Here is a 21463-nt window from a genome sequence, read left to right as displayed (position 1 = left end):
GACCCACTGGATGACTACAAACCCTCCAGACACTATGGACTGAGTCATACCTGAAAAGAGCCAACGACCCACACATAACTTCAATCACACTGTCCTTCTGAAGGGCACACTGTGAGTACATACAAGGACTGGGTGAGCTGGCAGAAATATGTAGACATACACAAACACTCTCCTCTGGACGTCCCAGATTCATCACACACACCAAACTTATTTATCAGGTTAATATTGACTTCATATTGAGCGTGTAATGTCTTTTCTCTCTAGTACACTCTGTGTAAAATGGATCTGATGAGATTTGTTTCTCCTGCTTGACTTTGAAAGCACACACACACACACACATGCACACACCTGATGGCTAGTCAGTTGAAAGAACAATTTCAGACATTTAATGTTCGTAAGGTTCAGTACTGAACAAATGTTGACACAAAAAACTTGCTGGAGGAAAGAAAACTTACCAAAGATTGTGACTTTGTAACAAGTATCCAAGTGTCAAAACAAACAAACAAAAAAGTGCCAGTGAGAAAGAATGAGCTACTGACAATTGTCATAGTTTGGTATTTTCAGTTTGTTGTTTTTGATTATTGTCTTGTTTCAGTTTAGTTTTCCTGTTCATGCCCTGTCACGCTCCACCTCCCCAGTACTTTTCCTGTTAGGTCTGCCACGCCCATCTCCACCTGCTTGTAATTATTCTCACTCACCTGTGTCCATTTTCCTCATTATCCTCTGTCTTTAAGAACCGATCATTCTCATTCACTCCTCACTGGATCATTCCGCTTTGTCTGCTCTTTGCCATGCCATGTCTTGCCTTGCATCTCGTTTTGGATTTTGTTAGTGTTAGTTTTGCTGCCTCGTCAGCCCTTTTGTTTTTGTCTGTTTATTTAGGTAATAAATTAGTTTTCATTATTCTTCCACCATGAGTCTGCGTTCGCCGCCATAGTCCCACCTTCTGACAACAATTTAAGGTACAAAACAAAAAGGGAAGGTTAAAACAAATTATTAAATGGGGCGAAACAGTCAGTGAGCAAATCTATAATAACTCTGTTTGTGTTGGGTTAATTCAAGTTCATAGAAATGTTAAATAATATTGAAAGGCTTTAAAACATATTAAAGTGTCAAACGTGTTTTATTAGGTAGGCAGATAAAGTAGTTTTATAATGTTTTTCTTAACAGGATGTAAGCACAGTCACATTCACACTTATAGTCTGTTAGAGGCAATAAACGTTGTTAGTTAATTGCCCACAACTAATTATCATCAGGTTTGTTGTCTGCAACACCATAATTAGTTGGGAAACCCACAGTCGATTACGTTTGACCAGCCACAGAAGCTGGACCCTCACATTATTGTTTTTGTCCTTACTGTTTATTGAATCAGGTCCTGGATATACCATTACATATTGAAGTTTTTGTCATCTAAGTGACTTTACTGCATTCAGAAGCATATTCCTCTTTACTGATTCCAATATTTCTGTGCTATCACAGCTGTGTTTGTAAACACTGTAACAATTTTATTAAAGTGTAAAAATATTATTTGCTCTTTTGTTCTGGAGGCCTTCTCACCATCAAACTGTGGTGGTGGGAATGTTTCACCTCCTGAAAAATACTCAGTTGTTGAATTTGTGTCACTGAAACACCAACAACGTTAAAACAGAGTGTTACAGAGACTTAAACATCTGGTTTTATCCAGAACTGGGACTGTACTGGTTAACACTTTGGACTTCTTACAATTATGGTGGATTCCAATTGCAGTCAGAAGACATATTTTCTGAGTTCAAAGTCAGAAAGTCAGTAAAATTATTTGGAACGAACTCCACAGTTAGAATTCTAACATAGAAAATCAGAGGTTTTTCACCAGCCCTAAGCCCAAAATCCACTTTTCATGCGTGGGGCACAGGAGGAGTGGTGATAGCTGCAGAGATAAACTTTTTGTTTTACCTCCTGATACTTTGTTCTCCATTAAATCAGTCACACATTCAGCACGACACTACCCCCACCAGTTAACTTGTTGCTACAGTGTTTGAATGCAAAAAAAATACAGAGAAATGCATCACTGACAGCTTGTATTCCTAATAAAACTTAAACTGTTAGCAAATCCCACTGGCTTTCCAATTTACAACTGGGACACAGTTTAGCTGGCTGTGACATCATTCCCACATTCAGGATCCGTGGTAAATGGAGCACAGCATTTAGGTAGATTTTAACTCGTGGTCCAATTTTTTTAAACACCACTCACAAACAAAAACAAGAAAGGTAGCAAAGGTGTGCAAATATGACCTTCACTTGAGCAATCTTAAAAATATACCTGCAAGGGCAGGCATACAAGCCCCTCCCACCTTTTGACCTTTAACTATGGAGTAACACCCACCAGCACTCTCTCTATCTTATCACTCTCTCCTGGTTTTATCCCTCTGCTCTTCTTCTTCTCCCTCTTTATCTCCTTCCCTCTCTGCTCATTAAAGATTCAGCACCACACCTTGTTCCCTTCGGGTCATAAAGAGGAGGGGAGGAATGAGAGGATAGAAAAAGCAGAGGTGGAGAGACAGAGAGAGGAGAGGGAAGGAGAAGAAAGATGAACGAAAGAGAAGACGATGAGTGTGAGAAAAGAGAGAGGAGGTAAAGAAGAGCAATCAGACAAAAAGAGAGATGCACAACAAAGAGAGAGAAAAAGGGAGGGAATGAGTACATAAAGACAAACAAAGAGAGAGAGAAATGAGAGAAAGTCGGAGAAAAACAGAGATGTGTGCAGAGAGATTGGCAGGGGAGAGACAGAGAGAGGGAAGTGATGCTTGGGCGGCCCAGGCGACGCAGTGTGGCTGCGTTTGAAATTCTGCTCACAGCCAAAGCAATTTCCTGGCGGTGGCTGTGCTGTCAGCTGCTTGGCTGGCTGGCGGTGAAATATGGTGGCTGGGAGTCGGCCGCTAGCAGCCCCCGACAACCTGATGGATGGAGCCCCAGAGGAGAGGAACAGCAGCAGGAGAAGGTGGGGTTTGGAGGTGGGAAGGAAGGGAGAAACAACAGAAAAACAAAAGGAAAAAAAACAACAACAACAAAAAAGAGAGGAACAAGAGAGGAAAAAAGCTAAATGCAGCCAAGTGAACAGCGGTGGTCAAGTGAGTTAGACAAAAGGAAAAATACACAGCGAGGAAAAAAAGCAAGCGTTAAATAAAGGATGAAAACAAAAGAGGAAGGGGAAAAGAAAAAAAAGGAGGAGGGGGAGGAGATGAGGGAGGTATAGAGGAGCAAGTAGTGAAATCCAGGTCTATTAGAGAAAAAAGGGAGGGTGAAGAGTGCCTGCCAGGGTCTTGACTAGGGAAACCAGACTAATAATCACCCAGGAATTCCCCTCTGGTGGAGGGGAAAGGATGGGAGGAGGAAATGTTAAAAGCAGGAGATAAAAGAGGCTGGATTGGAGAAAGGTGGAGACAAGGCGATCCAAAATGTCAGACTGGGAGAAGCAAACATGTTAACTGGGTATTGCTTCCACATAAACCCAGTAAATAACCGAGCTGAGTTATACATCTGAATGTTCAAAAAAACTGTTTTCATTTTAATTGCAACTTTGATAAACGAGTCTTTTATTCGGATACTGAAGAACACACAAGGGTGAATAACTGCAGTGTCAAAAGTTTGTAAAGTACACACTGTTCTACATCTGAGCAGCTGTTTCTGGGCTATATTCGATGGTGTTGAAGGGTTCTGTGAAAATCCAAGGCGGTCACGAAAGATTGTTAGAAAAAGAAACAAAGACCCACAAAAAAGACAAAAAGTCAAAATTTAAAAACAAGTTCTGCAAATATCAAAAAACTGTAAGCAACAGCTCTGTCACTCTAAAATGACTTTGTTTTAATTGATGCCTGAAGATATCTTTATTCAAGAGAAACAGCAAGAGTTAAACATTTATAAAATAAAACTTGTTAGCTGAAGCACTGTTAGGACACAAATATCTCTATGGACTGTGTCATGTAGGGTAGTAAACTCTAGATTTTATTTAAATGCTGACAAAACCACAAAATCAGCCTGGAACACCAAAATACATAGAATATTGAGACCAAAGCGCATGGCTTCAGTAGAGCAGCTACCTGATAATTTCATTTATAATGGTGAGAGAGAAGAAGATCTTCTTGAAGAAACCCACACAAAAACACATGAAAGAAGCACAACTTGAAGGTTAAGCACCTCAACTCTAGTTGTATAGCACAAGTCATGTTGATCCTAATCCAGACAGCTTTCCCATGAAGCTGTGAAGGTCTCCTTGAAGGACATTGGAGGATCGGTAATAACAGCCATGAAGCCACGACAATGTCATGTCCAGGCTTACTACATCGCTTAGTTAATGCCCTGTCAATCAAACGAAGACGATTCTGAAGGCCCCACCACTGTGATTGATGCTTCAATTAACAACCCGCTCTGACCTCCAGAATTGTTCATTTGAAATTGTAATTAAGCAATTAGGGGCAATTAAGAAACAGAGGCTACTGAATGAAAGTCAGAAGACAATTTAAGAGAGAGGGAGAGACAGAAGTGGAGAGAGAGAGAGAGAGAGAGAGAGAGAGAGAGAGCGCGAGCAAGTGTCCAAATTAAACCTCTCAGAGAAAATAAAAGCCCCGTCTTGCTGCCGAAACTCCCGCAAACTCTCAACTTGTGAACTTGCAACGACGGCAAACAGTTTAGTGTAAAACCTAGAAGGTCAAATGAATGAATTTTGTCAGACAAGTACTTATCTGCTGCATATTAATTAGAGCCGGGTGCGGGAGAGCAGTGGGGGCCATAAATGGTAAGCTTATCTTTACATGGAAGGGAAAAGTAGCTGATTGAAGCAGGATTACAAGCTCTTGAATAAAGCTCTTTGCATCAGCAGCATACTTTTTGAGGCAGAGGAGGGAGTGCTGTATGTGCAGGAGAAAAAGTTGCTTGTGCTACCCATGCATAAATATACAACATTTAACTAACAAGAGATGGACAGAATGTTGATAACAACATGTTAAATAGTCACTGTAATATTATTATTAGTTTTTAATATTATTATTATTAGGAATGGCCTAATTTTATAGAAATACTTGCTTTAACACATAGAGGAATAAAAACCAGAAGTTTGGCTTTTTGAAAACTTCTTCCTGCTCTTTGAATGATGACAGGAAGACGTTTGCTGCTTCAAAATGCGAAAGAGATGTTTTGGAATAAAACCTTACGATTGTGAGTTTTACATCACCGCTTGGCTCTTTATGACAGTTTAAACCATTTTAATTGTGCAAAGAAGCAACTTATCATTTTGAACCACCAGCACCACCACTGAGGAACTGCTGGTGGTTCAAAATGGACAAATCTTCCTCAAAGGTAATCCCAGCATGATGGGAGAATAACAGCTCTGGTATTCAGCTGAACTGAGCCTTTAATAAACTGTTGGGGTTAATACTGGGCTGGTCACATGTTGGGTTACTGTTACATATATAAATGTGATGTCTTCACAGTGAGGCGTTTAAAGCTCTGTGGTATTTGTCACTGAGTTTGGGTCTAAAATGAAGTCTGAAACGTTTGCCATATGCTTTCTCTTTTCTGTCAAATCTCTTTATATGCAAATTGAAAAAAGTCTGTTCTGAGTTTTTCAATGCACACAATCCATCTGGGGTTTGAAGTAGATAAACAATTGTTTGCATGACTTTTTTGTTGTTGTTGTCGTTAGAGTTGCTACACTGGTTAAGTATTCTGCTAAAAAAAGGCAGTTTGCAACAATAACAGCTTGATGCCACTCAAAGTAATCTGTGCAACAATAGCTTCTTGATTACAGCCAAAGTTTACCTTGACAACTAACTCACTGAGTCAATATTAGTTTTGCAAAAGAACCATCTCCAGCCAACTTGTACTGCTCTTGTGCCGAGTTAGTCCTATTTATGAATGTTAAAGATACTTTATGGCTACTAGTTGCATTGAATAAACTCCTTTAAAACTATTTGAATATATATGAGATATAAGACTTGTTCTAAAATGTTGTTTTATAAAATTGAAAATAAATAGCAGAACTTTACATTCTTTGGATTGCAGATATTTAGCACATCATTTAACCCAAAGTAACTTCTAAGTAAGAAACTTATTTGAGCATGTTAATCTTTACCAATGACACTTTGTTATGTGAACCAGCACTATTTCACTCTTTTTGATCTAAAGCCCATCCCAATCTTTTCTTTATTTGGTTTAGATTCATTTGAAAGTTGATTCCTGCCTCTTTATTTATGTATTATTCAACAGCTTGTTTCAGCTTGAAAATACTTTAAATGTTATCAGAAAAAACTATTGTAGGATTTAGATGTGGACACAAATCAGATAACTCAGACTACAAACATAGCTGAGGGTGCTGGAATATTAGCCTGTAATACTGTGGTGCCTCAGCAGGTTTGTGACAAAAAATTTTCAATTTAACAAAATTTATTTGAGAAAGTGGCCAAATAAAAGTAATAAAGAAATTAAAGGCTTAATGACAATAATGTTTTAAAACCTAAGTATTTCTTGAAGCAATGCATATCATACCTGACTTTCTTGCAAATGTCTTAAGTACCTGTGGCGGCCATCTTGAACTGGTTTGACTCCAAAAGGTAATCAGCTGAAGATGTACGAACAATGTTTACTTCATGAGAGTTTCATTAAAATCCATCCAGTGGTTCATGAGATACTTTTCTTTAGCTTCAGACAAACAAACACACGCACACCTAAAGACACATGGAGACACACACACACAGAAGGCGAAACATTGCCATTTCGCCCTCGGTGGTGGACGATAATAAATAGCTGACAGTTACTGAGAATATTTCAGTTGGATCAATGACCCGTCGCCACTGGTGCCAGTTTGTTATCCAAACTCTTGACAAAACCATGTGAGATAAAGAATATATATAAAAATGGCTGCAATTTGTTTCTTAAGTTTTTCTTCAATAAAGGGTTGTGGTATAACTAACACAGCTAACCTCATTAGATGCTCCTTGTTTCTGTTGAAACAAGTGAAAGCTGCCCATTATTGCCAATACAGGACACTCCTTGGTTTGAAAGTGCTTTATTCTTCACTTTGGTGTGATTTGTAGAACTAAGAGAGCATCACGGTTTCCACAAGAGAAGAGCCGGAAAAACGTGTTATTAATGCCCAATCAAAGTTAAACTCCAACTAATTTTGCATTAGTTAGAGAAGCCAATTCTGGTCACAGAGGCACCTGGTTAGTGACCCTCAAATGATGCAGCAGTGACAGAACATGGCAGATGGCATGACCTGCTTCACGGATAAGAGTAAATGACAAAAACTCTGCCTCCTTCTGTCTCCATCTATCTGATTTGCTCTCCCTCTCTCTCTCTTTCTTTCTTTCTTTCTTTCTTTCTCTAGTTTTGTACAGTGCTCCCAAATTTGATGATGGTATTTGTCTGTTTATGAACACAGAGGTGACTTGTAATCAGGCTGAACGGGCACAGGCAGCCCTCCGCTTCGGCCTGTTACAGACACGTAAGCTGTCACATCTGCTGGCAGAACTTACCGGGGGGAAAAAAACACGAAGGAGAAGGAAAGAGAGACGTGATAAGAAAAGGCAGCGAGAGGGAAATAATTTGATATATGTTAAAAACTTAAGATCAGTTCAAAGCCTTTGAACCAAGGTGAGAAAAACAGCATAAAGATTGGAAAAGTAGGACAGCTTTATCTGGATCTTCCTGAGAAAAGTAGACAATTCAGCTTCCAACAGAGAGAGAATAAAGCGAGATATGATGGAGGGATTGAAACGAGGCAGGGATGATGAGGAAAAATTGGCTGTAAATTTTAGAAATGGATCAGAAATGGTGGGATGACACTGGAGGACACTTTTAGGAAAGGTTTCAGGGAAAGGAATCCATCTAGGTGCTGTGACAGAACCTAATACATTTGTTTCAGATAGAAAATTAATTTTCTAATATTAAAAAGGTCAAATATAAGCCAGGGAAACAATGACCTCTTTGTCATTCTTAACAAATTATCCAAAATGGCAGTGTCAGACTGGTGGGGATACATTTGCCAGTGATGAATGCTTCTGGTAATCAGCCAATCAAAAAGAATTCTTCTTCTGCTTTTGATAAATGAGCTGGAAAAGCAGCGCTTTAGGAAGGAGATGGGTCCATTTGTTTCTTCGGTCTCCTTCTCTTCCCCCCACCCCCTCCCTGTCCATTTCTCTCTTTTCAAAACAAACAACAGGGTGGCTTGGGAACAGATTATAGCTCCTTGCATCGTTGACTCTTTCAGCCATTTTCCCTGCTGACCAATGCTCAGCTACAGATGGTAAAATGATGGAATTTTATAACACAGTTTAAGCGAGTTTACCCTCAGATGGATGAGAGAAAGTTTGCAGCCTGCTTCTGAGGCAATTCTGAGTTGTCCTTTTCACGATGACCTTGACCACACAAATATTTCATATTCTACCTTCAAACTTCAACCATTGCTATTGTAATCAGTGTTTATTCTCAGACATTAATATTTATTTTAATTGGTTACGACTGTAAGATACAAACAAGGTATCGTTTGGTATCAGTGATCATTAAAATCGAAAGCTAAGGAAGCCGTAAGGGCAACAAAGCCAGCAAAATGTGGCAGGAATAGGTATTTTCAGAGGTATTTTCTTCTCTTTTTGAGGACTGGCTTGACTCCCACTGAAAGATTTACTTGGTTAATTAAGACAAATGAGGGTTCTACATAGGCAATAAAACTCTGTTGGTTTGTGCAGTGAAATGATTCTGTTTGGGTTGGATAAATATGATGATTTGTTTTTAAAATAATCTAAATGTTTTACTTTGAATTTTGAAAAAAAAAAAATACTGCAGTCAAAAGCAAATGGGGCGAAGCTTCATATTTAACAGCACCAAACAGTGGGTAGACTGTCATACGAGTTATAAACGTTACAAGAATGTAAGCAGGTTGTGAAGCAAGTCAAAGCTCTGGATACACTTTATCTTTTAAATATAAGTTAAAGACATTGTGAAGATGATGTCCCTCCCATCACAGCAAAAAAAAGCTAAATATCACAAATCTTAAAACAATTTTGACAAAGAAAAATTACAGTAAGCTATTTTAAAACTTCAGATTAGGGATCAACAACATCTAACTTTTTGTTTTCGACTACAGCCAATTGTCATGTTACAGCGTTCATCTGTCTGACATCTCTTGGTCTGTTTCAAGTCGTGATTTTTAGCACAGTTTCTTCAAGTACTTCTGATGCTTGAATGCAGCAAAACAAGAATAACAATAAAAAAATACCTAAAGATAAATTAAAACAGAACATGGCGTCTCCTTTTGGGAAAGACTCCGTCTTAGTTCTCAGAATGCCAGTTCTGTTTAATGTTTCAATAATTCATATGACTAAGAAAACAGGACTTTGTCGTTGTTTTATAGTATCTGCAAACATACTGTATATGATAAATCCCAAACAATTGAGTCACTGACAATCAAAATATAAGAGCAACAATGAATCTGGATACACTGCTCACTTGTTTTTTTTTTTTACATGTAATTATGAATAAATTAGACTTTACTTCACTTTTTACTATAGTTGACTTACAAAGATTATTAAAAATAATTTTAAAAAAAAGCATCCTAAGGCTTCGAGGGGCTGAAGGTGTGTTTTCACATCACAGTCAGATGATCCACCTAATTTTTTTACTTCTTTCTTAGCAATGCAGGTAGATTCCATGTAGTTAAAGCCCATATCTTTTGTAACTGTCTACAACTTTTTTTTAGTATTGAAAGTATATTTGAAAACAAAGGCCGATATAGAGGTTAATTTAAAAGGAAATGGGCAATTTAAATGTTACAAGAGTAAATAGTGCATTTGGTAAACTATTAGTTGAAATTTTACTCGTAAATAGTCCACTTTTCATCACCAAAGTAATAACCTTAGGATGTGTGTGTGTATATTTTGATCTAATTTCCTGTATTTGTAATTCTCTCTTCCAAACTCTAACAGCAAAACTTCCCTGTATTAATACACTAACAAAACATCCAATGAACCTGGCTGTCAGAATAAATATGACTGATTTATGACATCAATTCTTATTTCAGGCAGAGTTTGCACTAATCCTGGTGAGCAGAAATATTCTGAGCATTGTTGAATATCTCCAGAAACTTTGGTCAAATGAAGATTTCCAGACATTAATACAATGCAGCGTAGATTGCTTCTGCAACAAACTTGGATTGAAATTGTCAAAGAAGTCAGTCAGTAATTGGAAGTTATTGCCTGAACAGAACAAGGAAACTATTCCACCAACAAAAGGAGGGAGCTGCTGAATCCACGTTGACGGGGGAATCATTCGGAGTGACTAAAGTGCCTGTCACACAAATGGGTGATGAGGTTTCAAACTAAAAAGGCTCCTTTGTGGAACAGATGGCAATGTGACTCTGATTTATGATGCCTATGCATAGACCTGCAGGACTTCAAAGAAGTAAAGAAAGTCAGAGTGATTGTGAAAGTCTTAGAAGCTGATTTATGTTCATGACTCACAGCAACTTTATGATGTATGTTTTATCTGATTAACAGTCTACATCAAATATATTAGAGTTAAGCACATATAAAATAAATAATACAGCTGACAACACTCTGACTTAATAATACATTTTTTTCTCAGGTGATCACTCAAACTTATATATGTTAGAAAGTGTGGTAGCACTTAAAGGGTAATAAACACTTTTTAAAAAAATTCTGCTTTACATTTAAAAATATTTTCTTGCCATTGAGTGTTTCTTTTGTTTTTTTTACATTAAATAACAAGACCTGATCCAGAACTTTTTCAATAATAGCACTTTCAGAGACATGGCTTAATGATTCATATATAAATAATATTCACATTGAGGGGTATGAATTATATTACAAGAACAGAAGCAATAAAAGGGGCGGTGGAGTCGCTCTACTTGTTAATAAGGAAATCAAATGTAAAATAATTAATAAAATGTCATTGATTATGGATAATATAATGGAAATAGTAACAATTGAAATAATAAATAAGAATTCTAAAAACATAATAATTAGTTGTGTATATCGATCACCAGAATCAAACATAGAGCTATTCACAGATAAAATTATGAACATCTTTGTGGGGAGTTGTAACAAAACAGTTATTTTGTGTGGTGACTTTAATATTGACCTTGGGAATAAAACAGACTCAAATAATATTGGTACATTTATAAATTCAATGCACAGTTTAAATCTTTATCCCCTGATATTAAAACCTACCAGAATCACAACTCATAGTGCAACAATAATTGACAACATTTTTACAAACATAACAAATGGAGAAGTGATTGGTGGTATTTTAACAACTGATGTAAGTGATCATTTACCCGTTTTCATGATTTATAAAAATGATCAATATAATACAAAAGCAGTGACAATCAAGAAAAAAATAATAAATACATCAAAAAAGGCTTTGGATAAATTAAAGAATGATTTGGGAAAACAAAACTGGAAGGATGTATATGTTAATGATGTAAACAAAGCATATGATATTTTCATGAATATCTTGGGTGCTTTATATGAAAAGAATTGTGTACAAAACAATTACACAAAGAGAGACGTTGACAAACCATGGATGACAAAAGGGTTGAGAAATGCTTGCAAAAAAAAGAATAACTTGTATTCATGCTTCCTGAAATTAAGAACAAAAGAATCGGAAGATAAATACAAGAAATATAAAAACAAGCTAGTATGGATTATAAGAAAGCATAAGAAAGAATATTACAGTGATTTATTAGACAAAAGTAAAAGTGATATGAAGGCAACATGGCAAATAATGAATAGTGTTTTGAAAAATAAAGCAAAATCAGGTATTTCACAATATTTTGTTAAAGATGATAATGAAATATATGATCAGCATGAAATTGTAAATGAATTTAATAATTATTTTGTGAATGTTGGCCCAAGTCTTGCAGCTAAAATACCAATAGTCAAGACTGTAAGTCATACAGTGATGGGTTGTACAGAAAGTATTTTTCTTGATGGAACTGACAAAGAAGAAATTATGAATATTGTAAAAAATTTTGCAAACAAAAGATCTAAAGACTGGGTTGACATGGACATGATGTTTGTGAAGGAAATAATGGGTTGTGTTATTGAGCCGTTTACATATATATGTAATTTATCATTTTCAACTGGAATATTTCCAGATAATATGAAGACAGCTAAAGTAATTCCTCTCTACAAGAGTGGTGAAAAATGTATGTTTACAAACTACAGACCAATATCCCTGTTACCACAGTTTTCAAAAATTTTGGAAAAACTGTTTGTGACCAGATTAGACCAGTTCATTGATAAACAAAATATTTTAAATAACAATCAATATGGTTTTAGAGCAAATAAATCTACATCAATGGCTCTAATGGACTTAATAGAACAAATAACAACTGCTGTTGATCAAAAACAGTGCTGTGTCAGTATTTATGTGGATTTAAAGAAGGCATTCGACACCATTGATCACAATATTCTCCTTGAAAAATTGAATAAATATGGCATAAGAGGCCCAGTACTACAGTGGGTATCAAGTTATTTATCAAACAGGAAACAGTTTGTCCAAATAAATGATATAAGATCTGAACTCTGTGGTATCACATGTGGGGTTCCTCAGGGTTCTGTTCTTGGACCAAAGTTATTTATTTTATATGTGAATGACTTGGTGAATGTGTCGGGGTTGCTTAAATGTGTTTTATTTGCTGATGACACTACATTTATTTGTTTGGGTGAAGACATAGAACAGATGTTGGAGATGATGCAGACGGAATTTGTAAAAATACAAACTTGGTTTAAAGTTAATAAATTATCGTTAAATATAGATAAAACTAATTATATGATATTCAGTAATAAAAAGAGAACTGTCAATGGTACGTTTAAAGTTGATGGTATTGAAATCTGTAGAGTCAGTGAGGTGAAGTTTCTGGGTGTCATCATTGATGAAAAGTTAACATGGAGAGCTCATATAGATTATTTAAGAACAAAAATATCAAGATCTATTGCAGTACTACATAAAGTAAAGGACATATTTAATGATAAAGCACTATTTATATTATATAATGCAATAATTGTTCCACACTTGATTTATTGTATAGAAGTCTGGGGGAATGCATGTAAAACTATTACTAATCCTATTTTTATTTTGCAGAAAAGAGCTGTAAGAATTATCACAAGAAAGCATTACTATCACCCATCAAATATATTATTTCAGGAATTGGGATTGTTAAAATTTTATGAGTTGGTTGATTATTATGTTTTGCAGATTATGTATAAGGCTCATAAAAATATATTACCTATGAACATTCAATTAAATTTCGTTAAGAGAATAAGTAATTATAATCTCAAGGGACTAGAAATATTCATAAAACCTAAAATTAGAACAAACTTGAAGGATAAATGCACTTCAGTCAGAGGAGTAAGATTATGGAATGGTCTGGATTATGATTATAAAAATGCTGGTTCAATTAATTCATTTAAGAGAATGATAAAAGTTCATTTGTTAAAAAACTATGAATTTGTATAATTTGTATTGTAGGAGTTACTGTTTGAGGAGTTGAATTTTCGTTTTTGTTTTATTTGATGTTATTTGATTATGACCATTTTTGAAATTGATATTATTATTATTATCATTATCATTACTATTATTATTATTATTATTTTTAAATAGGGGCAGATATTATAAGATTTTTTTCTTCTTCTGCTACCTTTCATTTTTTTTTGTTTGATTTGCATTTTTTTGTATGTGGATGTTTTGTTTTTAAAATGAAAATGAATAAACTGAATAAAAAAATAAATAAATAAAAATATTTTAAACTTGAAAGGAAGTTGTTCACAAATCAATAAAGAAATCAATAAAAAATGTAAAGTTTCAAATGCTAAGATGAGGGAAACTTTATATTTTAGGTAAAAATGTGTCTAAGGTTTCACAACTAGCAGCTGGCTGCAAGAGAGGCATTTAGGCAACATTGGTAAATTGTGCCAGTAGTAAATTTACAACAATGACTGGACTGAAACTAAGTAAAATATGACCAATGTTAAAAAAAAAGTGTTTCAGAAAACCTGAAGAACAATTCTCATGTATCACTTCAACGATTGGCTTCTTGGAAGCTAAATTAAATGGCGGTACAATTTCAGACAGTACTTTTTACATTGTTTAAATGGGGTCAATTTATAAAAATATTTCTGACCTAAGATTTTAGTTTCTTATTCCAAAGACACCAAACCTTGTTTTCTGGGAGATCTTTTATGCTTTCAGCAAAAAAAAGAGTTGACTCCTTCTTCTTGCCGCCTAGTCCACACAGACTGAAACACACACACCCACAGGCGCTCTCTGGATTTCGATGAACAATTTCCAACACTTTCATGCGTCAGTCACACTTTCTATTCATCAATTTTAGGGTTTATTTTTCACTGTTAGAGAAATACTGAAGTCAGTCTCCAACAGGTTTCCAGTACTGAACAAAGAATAACCTGAAATTTGATCTTTTGTCGGTCTTGGTGACATTGGCTGTCCTCTGACAGCCCAAACCTTTTTGAATCTATTCTGCTGATTAGATTAGTTAACAACTAGTTTTTCAACTTTGTGCAGTTTTATAAAACACTCATCCAGACAACACCAAAATGCCTTGATGTGTAACAACAGTGTTCGGTGTGTGTTTCATGCTCACAAAGATTGTTGGTAATATTATAAATGTGGCATAATTTAGACAATATCTGTGCAGTGAAAATGTTTTCTACCCTCCGTAATCTTTGACATCCCCCTTAAGAGGCTAGAGACCCCAGGTAGAGAAACATTACCCTATTTCTAAAAGCAGTTAAGCTTGATGTCGCTACCTAATCATTACTTAGGCAGCTTTAAGCACAGTTTCCGGGATATATTGGAAAATTACCTGAAAATTCTACCTCATTAAAGCAAATATTTTATTTTAATTAACCACACAGAGTTGAGAGGTGGTATGGGCCGTTGTAGCTTACCTCAACTGTTTTGCTCTGGCTGTAGCTGATTTCTTGTTAATAAAGTCTTCAATCAGAGCCCTCCAACCCTAATCACCTCATTAGACCTGTTGCCCACTGTGTGAGACGGCCATTATTGGGAGGGGGCAGCAGCTCAAGTTGGCATTGAAACTGGCATCTGAGAGCACAAGACACAAGCGGTTTGTCTGATGGGAATAAATAGCTGTGGCAGGAGAGAAACAGAAGAAGAGAGGTTGCTCAGGCTTCCAAATTAACTGCAAAACTGAAGGCAATTATCAAGGAAAAGAGGGGCTGCAGAGGGACAAATGCTGATTGGCTGGTTGTTATGAGGGGGAATGGAGGGCTCATAAACAGCGGGAGTGTACCTCAGAAACATATGGTCCAATACTGGGCTGAATGGGAACCAAATTTACTCAGCAAGAGAACTCAAACTTATGGCAGTGGAAGGTGATTAAAAATCAGTGCTATACAACCAAATTCTTTCATTCTTTAGATTTGTCTTTTGACACCACAAGATAAGCCTCTGCTGAAAAACGGACAGTTTAAACACATTTGCATTATTTGGTCAGAAAAATACCAAAAATGAAAGGTAAAAACATAAATTCAGCCACTTTAGACCATCTATTCGTGCATACCCCACTGCAACTGTGTGCAACTGTGTTTATTTGTGAGTGTGGCTCTTTGTCTACACTAAGCATGTGTGTGACTGTGTGTAAGGGTGTGTGTGAATGACAGGCATGAGTGGATCACCCTGCCATGACAGAGTCTATCGATCAGTGTGTCAGCGTCTGGGGAAAAGGTTAATCTGCCCGATGCCAGCTCCGCGCCTCACCACATCTCTGGCCTGCCCCGCGTCCCGCCCCAGCCTGCTCCCTCTCTTATCAGGATTAGAGGAGTGTACAAAAGGGCAGAGCATTCCCAGGACACACAGTGACCTTCAGTAATCCCACCAACCTGACGCTCTGCCTATAATTAACATCAGGAACAGAGAGGGAAAAATCCCTGGTCTGCCTGTGCAGCGTTCCTCTGCCTCAAAGACTGAGACTATAGAGAGAGAAAAAGTTACAGTGGAGTTGAAGGCTCAAAGCACAAAGTCTCGCTTCACTTATATGTTTTGAATGCCCAAGAGAGCATGGCTGACATTCTGGAGGTGCTGACTAGCCTACCCGTGCTCCCCTGTGCACAGACCCTAAACACAGATTTTAGAAACATGCTGAACCAAGCAGTGAGAAAAAAAACCTTCTTGGGACCAGTAGACACTTCAGTGGTGATGCTGAGGACAAAATAAAAGACATGAACTTGTGTGTGTGTGTTTGTGCTTGCATGCTCACCGGGTCTTGGTTCATCTGTACTATGAGCTGTTTAACAGCGTGCAGTGTGGGGTGCGCCCATGGAGAGGGATCCTGCCAGTGACGATTTAGGTCGAAGCCCATCAAGGAACACCTGCACGCGCACACGCGCACATACAAATTTAGGGAAGAAAAAATCCTATGCAGTGCAACATTAAAAAATGTAGCAACATTATGGATCACGTTTAGAACAGTCTTATTTAAAAAAAATGAAAAAGTTCCTAATTTGTCTGCATCTTGTGAACAAAAATACTTCCTTCCAGGAGTTTATAGAGACACACAGAAAATGACGGAGGAGAAGGGTGGGGTGGGGGAGCACACGTCTTGAAACAAAGATCCAGCTTTTCCTGGAAGTGGACAGTAGACGTGTTGGTGATGAAAAGCCAAACACGCTCCACCTACATCAGTCTCTAACTACCATAATGGGATGTTTACATGTAAGGATGCAGCCCGATCTGCCCCGCTGGTTGTCGTGTGGATCTTTGACATTTCCTGAAGCTGCTGGTAATGATGTAGGTGTTACTGTTACCCAGGTACTACAGGGCAACTGAGAGAGCAGCCAGCCATGAACAGGATACTCATCCCAGGTTAACTGCCATTGATTATTTGCTCTGCATGTTCCAGTCTGTTGTCCTCTGTATCCTGCTGAGGTGGTTGTGTTGTGTCTGCATCTCTGTGTGTGTGTGTGTGTGTGTGTGTGTGTAAGACAGAATGTGACAGAGCACATCGATGTCCATAAATGGGAACGGGTGATTGGTGAGGTGATGACTGCCACTATTTACCTGTTGTCGATATGAAGCTTATCACCACTAACTGCGAAAGCAAACTAATGTAAATCATTTTTAAGCAGCGGTCACTCACTGTAGGCGAGGAACTGAGGACCCCTGCAGAGGCTTTTTTAAAGCAGTGGTGGGACATCACCACTAGATGGCATTCACAAACCCAGTGGGAAACGCTGCTGATGCTTATCTCAGTCAGCATTAGTATTCTGGGGGCTGAGCCTATTAAGTAAAAGGCAATTATGAGGACGGGAAGGAGAAGGGAGGATACCCACAGAGCTGCAGCAACAGTGTTAAAGACAGAGAGAAGGAGAGGATGGACAGAGAGGCGGCGTAAAGAAACAGCCCCGAAGCCAAACATCGCCTAACAAATACACCGCTGTTAGCCATATAAATTTATTAAGCGTCCTCAGGGTAGATTTAAGGGGATATAACCCATTTCAGATGATGAATAACATAAAATAAATGAGTTTTATTTAAGTTACTAAGGTGTTAAAAATAAATAAACAAAAGCATGAACCTGTAGTTGCCCAGGTAGACTCCATCAGGATTCAGCATGGGGACTACCTTGAAGATCACATGATCACGAAGGATTTGAGCAACTGGATGCTGGCTCACCAGGAAGTCAATGACACCTGTCACACACACACACACACACACAAACAAAAGGAAATAGAGTTGAAAAGAAAACCAAAGGCGAGCTGGCAGTTAATTGAGTTTTGAGAAACAAAAGGAGAAGGGAGGACAGCGAGGGGATGGGGTTGGGGTTTGGGATGGAGAATGGGGTGGTGTGTGTGTGTGTTGGGGGGGGCATCATCAGAATCAAGGGAGGAATAGGAGACGTCAAGCCTAAATCAATACAAATGGAATGGAGCTGACGACGCTGGAAAAACAGACAGCACACGGCGGGCTTAAAGCCAAATCATCTGATTCATGATGAGGCACAAACACACTCTGAGACACAAACAGAAACCTAAATACCCCCCTCCACACACACACACACAAATTAAATAAAGAAAAGGCAGAAAAGACAAGACAGATGTTTTTTCGGTTTTTGGGCAGCACGAGGAGAGAATTTCCCAACAGGTTTCCAGTTTTTCAAGATGCTTTATTAGATTTGAGCCACTGGAGCTCAGGAGCAAAAACACTCCTCCACCAATTGTTTTCCTAGATATTATTTCCAGACATTTGTTTGTAAACACACGTGCTCCTCTTTCTGTTTTCGTAACTTTAATATACATCAAGTTTAATTGCACGGGGATTGTCTTTTGAGTGTGTTGACAGAAACAGCTCTTAATTTACAGGTTGATAATCGTGTTGTATGTTTTACAAGAAGGCTGGCAAATTTTAGCTTGATATGACACAAAATGAGCAAAAACACTTTACCTTGACAGATGAAGGAGGCTGGAGACTCTCCAGGGTGAACACGAGCTGTGAGAAAAACCAGTTTCTTCTCCCTTTCTGAATTCACGTGGCCTATAAAAAGTAGCAAAAAGAGTGTCAGAGAAAAAGGTGTAAAAAAGGAAAATACAGGGATAAAAAGGACAGAAACATAGGTTTATTCGTACACAAAGCAGAAGAAACATCGTAGAAAGCAATTAAAGCTATATAGAATAAAACATGACCATTTTAATTTGGAATTAAAGTTAAAACCACCTCATTAATGTCTTGTGTGAGAGGCTGGGTCAAAACACATTTAGACTTGGACGTCTAATTTCAGACAGACACATGAATCAAACATCAAACCAACGCTCTGCACAGAATATTTAACAGTCGAGGTGAATTATACATCTGCAGAGGTCAGGATCAGGCTGGAGAAGGTACGAACTGAAGGAGGTCTTCTTTGAGTGAAGACTTCTGCGCTGGCCTTTGAGTCTGTAGTGGGTGTTGGGTGGAGATATTTACATTATGTGGGTTTTCTCTTGAAACCTTTGCTTCTAAGATTAAAAACATGCACGTTAGGTTAACTGGACATTATATTGTTCTTGTTTGTTTTTGTGTTGGACTCCCACCTCTCACACAGTGTTTACTAGGATAGGCAGCAGCCCTCCCCTTGACCCTGGACAGGATGTAGTGGGTATGGGAAAATAAAAGCTGAATTAAGACACTTTTTGGTTATATATTCCAGAAGTAGAAAAAAAAACCTGTAAACATAAGAGGCTAAACTAGTCTTGAATGTTTCCGTCCATGTTTTAAAGATGATCAGTGTTCATATTCAAAAACAGCACTACAGAAACAAGCAGAATCCTTTCTACATTCCCAGACTGGTTTGAATCCATGGAGGTCAAAGTTTTGCTGTTTTCTTGGCCGGTGTTTCTCCTCTAATCTGTTGTTGCTAATGGATGAAAGTGATTGTGTGGCTCATTGCTATACACAAACCTAATATCTTATTGATTCTTCCACCCTCTTCTGCTGAGCAGAGAAAATGCTAATTAGCAACAGGCTATGCTCCTTTCCTTCTCCTTAATTCCAATTTAACCTCAGAGCAGTGTGTATGTGTGCATAAATGTGTACACGTGTCTGTTTGAGTAGTTAGGAATCGTAAACAACAACAAAAGTAGAAAAAAACAGCGTTGTTCCATTAAAGTACTCTGCCTCTGATTTTATTTTTGCTTTTTCCTGCCTCTGCCCTTCACAGAGACAAATGGGTTTGCCATTCAGGAGTCTCCGAGGGGCGGAGCAGGCCGGTTCTTGTAAATGTGAGTGCTTGCGGTTCGGCTGGCCGCTGGGTGCTCGGTGGCTGTGAAATTCCATCACTTAGAAATTCTACTTTGGCCTCAACCCCAGGCGGCCACACAGGCCTGTGATACAAGAACACAGCCATGACATACGCACATGCACACCCACACACATCGCACTGTGAGAAGCTTCAACGGAGACAGAAAAAAAAAGCAGACATGCAACCATTTTCCAAAAAAGTTGTGTTCCAAAGCAGAAGCAGCTGCCAAACTTCTGACTGTCAGGGAATTCAACCATCATGCTACATTTAGTCTCAGTGTTAGTGTGCCCTTGCTGCTTCATCAAAACAATCTCTTCCAGCAGACTCCTGCAGCTTACAATGGATGTACTGTTTATCCCACATCGCTCTGTGTCTGTGTGTGTTTCTCCGAGTGTCTGTGTGAATATGTCTCCTCAGGGCTCTCACAAACGCTCCCCAAGTAGCTGTTGTGTTTACGCGCCTGTATCTCCGCGTTCCTCTGTATCTCTGGCTGTGCGCAGCCAAGCATTGTAGCACAAAATTAAGTTCCACTTTTCCATAGGCAACCCGACGTCCGCAGGGAACCCGCGGGAAGCAGCTACTATAGCTTGGCTAGATGTACAGGAAAATCACATTTCGGCTCAGGTGGCAGTGGCATTTAACACGTAAGGTCGGGGTCAAGTTACGGCTGCGTCTCAGGAGTGATGCAGCAGCGTCTCCCGGCCTGAAGGTGGCAGTGAAGATCAGCAGCCAGGTGGATGCTGACAGAAAGTGATAAATGAATAAATAAGTGAATAAATAAATAAATAAATAAATAAATAAATAAATAAATAAAGCTAGGAAACGTTTAAATAAAAAGACAAAGGGTAAGGAATGAGACTAAAATGTACCCCTCAACACATATATATTTTTTCATGATTGTAGTTACCAAGAAGGAGGGAAAGAGAACATTTCTGTCTAATCAAAAACATGAAACATCAACTTTTTTTATGAGAATTATTAGTTTACCATTTTCAAATATTTAATTTATAATAGAGACCAACTCTTGTGCACAATAGTTGTTTGTAAACTTTGAAAGATTATTCAGGTATCCAAATAGCAGGAAAAAATAAATCATTGTAATAATATTAATATTGTAAGTGAATACATACCCAAACATGCCATTTTGTTTGCTCTTAACAACAACAACAAAATGGCTTTAAATATTGGCCTCTTCTTTCATTTTGATGATTCACTTCATGGGACTAAGATCCCCCCCCACACACACACACACACCTTCACCTCCCTCCCAATAAAACACGTGCTGTTTACGAGCTTCAGCATCTTAAAAGTGCTGTTGTCAAAGCTAAGCTAAATTCAGTGTTATGGACACGCTGCATCATCTATAAAAACACACAAAAATAGGCTTTTTGATCATGTCTAATTTGTTCATTTTTATTACAAGGAATCAGACAATCCAAACTAGAACATTTCCATTATTTTTAAAATCTATCTTTATTTATGTCTGTTTATTTCTTGTGTTGAGGACCAGACAAACACCTAAATATAATACAGCTCAGTTACACTTTTAGATTTAATCTCTTCTTGTGTGTTTATATTTTGTACAGCTTCTATTATGTGTCTGATAAATGATCTACCTAGATGTGATTTATGTGAAGCGCCTGCTGTAATTTC

The 21463-nt window shown here is 37.8% G+C and overlaps 1 protein-coding gene across 2 annotated transcripts in view; it reads right to left on the bottom strand.

Annotated features, from left to right (window-relative positions):
* agbl4 (ATP/GTP binding protein-like 4) overlaps positions 1-21463 on the bottom strand; it is a 251446-nt gene that overhangs the window by 14619 nt on the left and 215364 nt on the right. For both annotated transcript variants that reach the window (XR_001808379.3, XM_017407166.3), the window contains exons 7-9: positions 18478-18567; positions 17612-17726; positions 16295-16406 (exon numbers count right to left, since the gene is read on the bottom strand). Coding sequence is in view for 1 of the 2 variants with exons in the window: in XM_017407166.3 (XP_017262655.2) it covers positions 16295-16406; positions 17612-17726; positions 18478-18567 (317 nt within the window). In the remaining variant the exon portion in view is untranslated. The remainder of the gene's footprint in view (positions 1-16294; positions 16407-17611; positions 17727-18477; positions 18568-21463) is intronic.

The sequence above is a fragment of the Kryptolebias marmoratus genome, linkage group LG24, assembly GCF_001649575.2.
Source record: "Kryptolebias marmoratus isolate JLee-2015 linkage group LG24, ASM164957v2, whole genome shotgun sequence".
Taxonomy (NCBI): Eukaryota; Metazoa; Chordata; class Actinopteri; order Cyprinodontiformes; family Rivulidae; genus Kryptolebias; species Kryptolebias marmoratus.
Note: the sequence above shows the minus strand (reverse complement) of the source record. Positions and strands in the feature narration are given on the sequence as shown.